Below are 7,510 nucleotides of genomic sequence, written 5' to 3' on the forward strand. Positions count from 1 at the left end.
TTTATAACTCAAGATTAATATCTTACTAAACTCTATATTATCCTTATAAGAAGCAGCAGACGGGGCTGGCATTATGGTACAGTAGGTTAAACCATTACCTTCAATGCCAGCATCCCATATGAGCACTGGTTCAAGCCCCAGCTATTCTACTTCCAATCCAGTTCCGTAGTAATGAACCTGGGAAAGTACCAGAAGGTGGCAGGAATGCTTGGGTCCCTGTACCCATATGACAGACTCAGAGTTCCTGGCTCTTGGCTATGTCTGGCCAGTTAAGAGTACTGAAGCCATCTGGGGAGTGAACCAGCAGAGGGAAAAGCACCTTCTCCCCAACTCTGTCTTTCAAAGAAATAAATTTTCAAAATCAAAACAAAAACCTAATCTTTACCCATGAAATAGATGTGACTCACACTTTAAGATTCTTTTTTTTAAGAAATATATATATTTTTAAATTTTATTGGGAAGCCAAATATATAGAGGAGGAAGACAGAGAGGAAGATCTTCCACCCATTGATTTACTCCCCAAGTGGCCACAACAGCTGGAGTTGAGCCGTTCCAAAGCCAGGAGTGAGGAGCTTCTTCCTGGTATCCCATGCGGATGTAGGGTCCCAAGGTCTTGGGCTGTCCTCAACTGCTTTCCCAGGCCATAAGCAGGGAGCTGGATGAGAAGTAGAGAAGCTGGGACACAAACCAGCACCCACATGGGATCCTGGCCTGTGCAACGGGGGAACTTAGCTGGTAGGCTACCACGCTGGGCCCACACTTTTAAGACTCTTAAGGTCTGCTGTAACACCATTGAAATCCTACAAAACAAACCAAATACTACAATCACAAATCTCACCAGTAAGGGCAACCAAACTTCTTAAAATTTTAAGTCTTACGCATGTATCTTCCAGTTATACAAAATACAATAATCTGTTCACTCCTAGAATGTAATTTACCTTGTTTTTCATCTATCTTTAAAATTTCATAGCACTGGCCCGGCGGCGTGGCCTATTGGTTAAAGTCCTCACCTTGAAAGTACCAGGATCCCATATGGCATCGGTTCTAATCCCAGCTGCTCCACTTCCCATCCAGCTCCCTGCTTGTGGCCTGGGAAAGCAGTCGACGACAGCCCAAGCTTTGGGACCCTGTACTCGTGTGGGATACCCGGAAGAAGTTCCTGGATCCTGGCTTCGGATTGGCATAGCATCGGCTGTTGCGCTGACTTAGGGAGTGAATCATTGGATGGAAGATCTTCCTCTCTGTCTCTGCTCCTCTCTGTATATCTGACTTTCCAATAAATAAATAAATATTTTTTTAAAAAATTTCATAGCAACATCTTTGTGTTTTCTCGACATCTGATTTTCTTTTACTTGCATGTACAGAAGTGCTTCGAAATTAACATCTTGACATCTATGATGGAGACAAATTTTATGCTAATCTGTTTGGACTTTTAAAAATCTGATTTATTTATTTGAAAGGCAGAGTTAAGAGAAGAGAGAAGAAAGGAGAGAGAGATCTGCCACCTGTTGGTTCACTCCCTCAATAGCTATAAGCCCAGGGCTGGGCCAGGCCAATCAGAAGCTCCCATATGGGTGGCCAGAGCCCCAAGTTTTGGATAATCATCTTCCCCAAGCACAGTAACAGGGAGCTGGAAAGGAAATATACAGCCAGGACTTAAACCTGAGCTTATATGGGATGCTGGCATCAAAGGCAGTGACTTAACATGATCTTCCCCAACACTGGTCCCAGCAGAGCCTATTTTTCAAATGAAAGCCTAGTGGTTAAAATCTCGCCTTGCACAAGCCATGATCTCATATGGGTACCAGTTTGTGTCCAGCCGCTCCATTTCCCATCCAGCTCCCTGCTTGTGGCCTAGGAGAGCAGTCGAAGATGGCCCAAAGCCTTGGCACCCTGAACCCACATGGGAGACCTGGAAGAAGCTCCTGGCTCTTGGCTTCAGATTGGCTGCCAGTGGATGAAAGATTTCTGTCCAATCACTCCCATGTTCAAGTAGTAATTAATCAAAAAAGGATTAAGAAGTTCTTTGTTACCACTCTGAAATTTCAGAGTTAAGAAACACCTCTTTACTAAATTCAATGATGGGCAGTTGGAAGAAATTCAATGAAATTAGCTTTTAAATAAACCAGGTATTGATATTTCCTTAAAGAAAGGTACGGTATTCTAGCAATCAATAAACAGTTCCAGATTTAGTATCCTAGATATAACACAGCAGTTGCAAGGCCAACTCAGGAATCACTGCACATACCAGGTTTGAAGGATTCTTCTTTCCAGGCACATCATTCTGTTTACTTTGTTCCTTGCTTTGTTGGCATTTTGTTCCCATATCAGAGGATTTTACAGCAAGATTGCTTGTTTCGGAGAAAGAATTTTCGGAGTGGATTCTCTGTTCCATTTGTTCCCTTCTTAACTTCTTCAGTTCGCGTTCTCTGCAGTAAGAGGCTAGTGACAACTGGAACTTAGCTCCCAGCGGGCTTTCTCCTGGGTGGTGCCTGGACAGGCTGCTCCTGCTACTGAGACTCCTGGAGCTGCTCTTGAAGACTTCAGCTTCTGAGACCCGGGCCTGCTTTTTGGAGTCTGCACTGCTCTTGCCTCGATCTCTATCATCCTTCTCTCGGCTGTTTCCCCGAAGCAGCCCGGACTTCCTGCTCTCTGTAGATCGGTGTTTTTTCTTGAGTACTTTCATCTCTTTGGACAAGCGATATGAAGAAGGAGCGTAGATGTTTGTTCCTTTGGGTAAGTACTTGGAGGCTAGTGACACGCGAGGCCGCCGGGACTCCGGGACATCACGGTCTTTCCGGTGCTCTCTCACTCCCTTCGCGAAAGCTTCTAGGATAGGGCTCTTTTCAGATGGCACCCTTTTGGGTTTGGCCTTTTTCGGTGAGGAGAATTTCCTTTCCAACTGCTCTGTCCCAGTAATGGATAATCCACTTCCTCCATATTTGTTGCTTGATTTGTGAGGAGAATCCAACATAGGTCTGTCTAAACATATACAATTTGCAAATTACTAAAAACAATACAAACGTTTTAAACCACTTAATTATCAGCATTTAATATGCAAAATAAAATTACTCATTTAAAGCTAACACAAAACTGCAAATTCATGCTATCTGGGTAATGACACACGTTTTATTGGGAGAAGAAGAGAAATAAAGATATGTTTTATTTAATAGCCAGACTTTCATAAATCCCCCATTTGCCGTATTATGTGACCTCTTTATGTGCTACAGAATCAAAACAGTATGCATTCTTGGCAGCGTGCAACGCACCCCCCTGCACGTTGAGATCAGGGTCCGGTGTGGAGAGCCCTTCGTCCTGGGAAATGGGGCACAGCCGGAAAGGGGGCCTCTCGCCCGTCACGCAACCCACATTTGTGGGGAACCTGGCGCTAAACCATTCGAAGACGACCTGCTTCTGGGTCGGGGTTTTGTACGTAGCAGAGCAGCTTCCTTGCTGCGATCTATTGAAAGTCAGCCCTTGATACAAGGATAAAAATAATAAACTAATAAAAAAAAAACCCAGTATGCATTATAAACATTAAAGCATTGAATCACTGTTACCTTAAAATGTAATAAAGCATAATAGCCAAAAGACAATTATGTTTAGAACTTGAGGTTACCTTTTTCTTAAAACAAAATTATATCATATTTTATTTTGAATATTATGGTACATCAAATTAATAAGGAGTTTGTTTACAGAAGGTTAAAAAACTGAATTCATCTCCTCATCCCCAAAATAAGCCCGTTAGAGAGAAGCATTAGAGCACACATACCTTGCTTTGAGGCTCGTTTGAAGAAATCTATAATTGACTGTTTCCTGAAAATAAAAGCATAACCAATATGGTATCACATAAGCAAATATTAAGATCCTAATAACCTGACTTAAATGCAAATGTTAGATTTACAGAATATCGGCTGGAAGTCATTCTTTTATGAGGCTCTCACAACAGCAATCACACTTTACTAGTTGGTCATGAAAAAATTGAAAATTACAATTTATAACTTCCAGTAATTTATAACTGAGGTATAGTATTAAAACAAGATTGAAGGGTCTGGTACGATGGTTCAGATGGCTAATGTTTCCCTTGCAAGTGCTGGGATTCCCATATAGGTACTGGCTTGTGTCTCAGCTGCCCCATTTCCCTTCTTATGATCTGGGACAGCAGCGGAGGATGGCCCAAGACCTTGGGATCCTGTAGCCACGTGGGAGACCTGGAGAAAGCTCCTGGCTATGGATTGGCTCAGCTCCGACCATTGAGGTCATTTGGGGAGTGAACCGGTGGACAGAAAATTTTTCTCTCCGTCTCTCCTTCGCTATGTAATCTGCCTTTCCAATAATATTTAAATAAAATAAAATAACATTGGAATGTAGAGCCAAGGAACTGGTACTAAGTGCTTTTTAGTACTGACACACTCACTGTAAACATGGTAGAATGGAACAGCTCGGGGATAAGCATCTGATTCTAACTGTAGATGCCTGCAGTCATGGATTGGTCCACACACTGAATTCAAATTTGCTGGATGAGAAAAAGACTAAAGAAACAGAAAAAAACCTGGCTGGGCATCACAACAAGAGTCTAATGGCAATACAGATGGTTTGGCTGATTTGGGGAGGCAGCCAAAGAATGCACCGGGTAAAGGCAGAAGGTTCAAGTAGTAAACTCATCCTAGCCTCTTTATACACTACAGCAAATGTTTATCTAAGTTAACAGCTGAAATTGGAGTAAGCCTTCACAACTAAATGATATTACACATTTAAAATTTTTATTTAAGAGTTTTTTAGGTATTTACTAAAAAATAAAAGCAAACAAACAAAAACCCCACGTTTCCTAGGCCAAAAAGCACTTATTTTAATTTTTAAGAATTCTTAAATTGTTATGTAGACACAAAGGATATTACCAGAATTTGTATTCGGATTTGCTCATGTTTAGAGCTGTCAGCTGCAGAAAACAGGATGTCAACAAATGCAAGGCAAAAACATAATTTTCTAAGTATATAAAAACATTCTCATTTTGCTAAAAGTAAGCTGTGCATTACCAACTTCCATATATATTTTAATTTCCCACAAGCTGGAAATGTAAACAAACCAAGTCGCTTGAAGGTTAAACTTCTACATCTTTTATGCCTTGTTGTTAGAGGCACAATACACATCAGTAGTGGCTGTGCTCACCTTGGCAGCACATGTCTTTAGTGGTTACTGAGAGTCTGCCATGTTTGAGATATTTCTAGGAAAACTAAGTGGTTATGAGATGAATTTAAGTGACAGGTTAGAAAGAATATGCACAATTGTTTACACAAAATACATCATATTAGACAAATTAACTCTACCACAAAGCAAAGAAAAGCCAGTGAGTGCAAAAAGGAGGAAAACATCTTGATATTGACCGAGCAGAGCTGGGAAAGAAAACGAAAGCAGCTAGTTCATTCAAAGCAAGATAATACTAAATGCACTTTTGTAGTAATTACTAAATGTAATACCATCTTTTCTCTAAAATATTACAATCCAAGCTGCTTTTCCATTAAGACTCCAGAAAAACGCTCTTGGCTAAAACACAAAAAATCTATAACAGTGCTATGACTTTAAGAAGTTCTCTGGGCTTCTACATATCTCCATGTACCTAACATAATCGATTAAAAAAAAGCTGTAACAACTTTACAACCCTTATCTGAAACTTCTGAGGCCAAATGTGTCTCAGTAACCTGAATGTAGGAGACCTTGAAAGGCAATAGGATAAGGCCCTACTGGGGTCTTGTGTTGCCAACACGTTTATCACTCTCCAGAGAAATTTATGGCTATTAACATTCAGGCGATAAAGGCCATAAACAGGCCAGTTTCTGGTCTGGCGTGGTCCCAGATTTTAGCCATCACCATTTTTTGGCTTCCAGAAAGAAGATAAGGGATTGTGGACCTGAACCATATCACAAGAACATAAATTTACTGTACACTTAAAATAAAAAGACAGTACCAAGTTCGTAAACAATTGAAAACACATTTTATTGCCATCAGACGTCATTTGATGAAACTTGTCATTTCATTACATAGCTTCCACAACATCTTTACAAAAAAAAAAAGTGCCCTCTTTGGAGAGGCATCAAATTACTGGAAAATACATCACATTCCAAATCTAATGTTCTCTTCAAGAATGAATCACCGGGTACACTATTAGGTCATTTCACCCACAATTTAGAAAAGGCTTATATACTATAAAACCACTAGGATCGGAAGTGAGAACGTACAGAAAACGACCTGAACATCCATTAAGCAGTCAGGGTCCTAGGTCCAGCTCTCGGGAAGGTCAACAACACACCCCATCTAAGGCGTGTTGTCCACTGCCATCCAGGCTGCTGGCCACTAGACCGGGAGCCGCTTCCCAACTACAGAAAAGGAAACTACAACTCCCAGCAGCCCCGCGCGGAGGTAGGGTGAAGCCTCGCCGGTCCCGGAACGCCAAGGCCCGAGCTCGCAGAGGATGGCGGGAACTGGAAAAGCGGCCATCCGCAGTCCTCCCCTCACGTCCCCTCGCCCCCACGACCCGGCCCCTTCTTAAGCCCTCTGCACGATACCTGTCCCCGGGACTCTCTGTTCTCTTTCCCGCTGCAGCAGGGGCGGTACTATCGGGTCTCAGATGGCAGCGCGGGGGCGACGACCCCGGGGCTGGGGATGAGGGGAAACCTGGCCTAGCGGGCATGCAGCGCCTTGTCATGTCGGCGCCGCTGACGACGGCGGCATGAGCTGAGGCTGGAGAAGCTGGGTGCGTGGTGGCCGTCTTGCTGCTGCGACTCGGGGAAGCTGTCGGAGCAGAGGTGGGCGGCACCCCCTTCTCTCTTCATGGCGGTTCTCTCTTCGGAAGTGACTCCGGCGTGAGCGGGAAGGATCCTGAGATTCAGCTGGGGGCGGGCCTTTGCCAGAGGATTCGCATCCCGATTGGCTGGCCTGGCAGTCACTCCTATGGTGGTGGAATAGAAAGATGCAGCCTCCGGAGAAGGCGGGATCTCAGAATCGGGGTTGGGAGAGAGAAAACTGCTCGCCCTCGGTGTCACGTGCGCCGGGGGCGCACGCCTCTGTCTCGGGGGCCAGGCGGCCTTGGCAGGCGCGCGGGGGCGGAGGAGGCGGGTGGCTGCGGGCGCTGCGGCAGCTGGTGACAGCCGCCTCTTATCGAGGACTGCAAAGCAAACGCAGGCAGCTGGGCTTCTCGGGTCATACATTTATGCTTCAGCAACCCCAGCTGCTCTTGACATGATCGCTTGAACCTTTTCTGCCAAAGTGTCCTGATGCTGTCACCGTTCCCTCAGTCTGCACAACCGGGTCTGAAGATGTCCCTTATGTATAATTTATTTTTGTTTGAAAGGCAGATCAGATTTGCAGAGAGAGACAGGAAAGATCTTACATCCACTGGTTCATTCTCCAAGTAGCCACAGTGGCTGCAACTGAGTTGATTGGAAGCCAGGAGCAAGGAGCCTCCTCTGGGGCTACCACTCAGGGGCAGGGTCCCAAGGCTTTGGGCCGTCCT

At 44.2% G+C, this 7,510-nt stretch overlaps 1 protein-coding gene across 3 annotated transcripts in view; it reads right to left on the reverse strand.

Moving 5' to 3' along the window:
* The window catches only part of SLF2 (SMC5-SMC6 complex localization factor 2), a 46,927-nt gene extending 40,087 nt beyond the window's left edge, over positions 1 to 6,840 (reverse strand). For 2 of the 3 annotated variants that reach the window (XM_040992295.1, XM_040992294.1), the window contains exons 1-3: positions 6,564 to 6,840; positions 3,773 to 3,816; positions 2,249 to 2,982 (exon numbers count right to left, since the gene is read on the reverse strand). In XM_040992295.1, coding sequence (XP_040848229.1) covers positions 2,249 to 2,982; positions 3,773 to 3,816; positions 6,564 to 6,703 — 918 coding nt within the window. In that variant the 5' untranslated portion in view covers positions 6,704 to 6,840. Of the gene's footprint in view, positions 1 to 2,248; positions 2,983 to 3,772; positions 3,817 to 6,563 lie in introns of those variants that run through there. The other variant, XM_040992296.1, reaches the window with a different exon arrangement.
* Between the last annotated feature and the right edge of the window lie 670 nt (positions 6,841 to 7,510).

Source organism: Ochotona curzoniae, unplaced genomic scaffold (assembly GCF_017591425.1).
Source record: "Ochotona curzoniae isolate NIBS_2020 unplaced genomic scaffold, NIBS_Ocur_1.0 contig_66, whole genome shotgun sequence".
NCBI lineage: Eukaryota > Metazoa > Chordata > Mammalia > Lagomorpha > Ochotonidae > Ochotona > Ochotona curzoniae.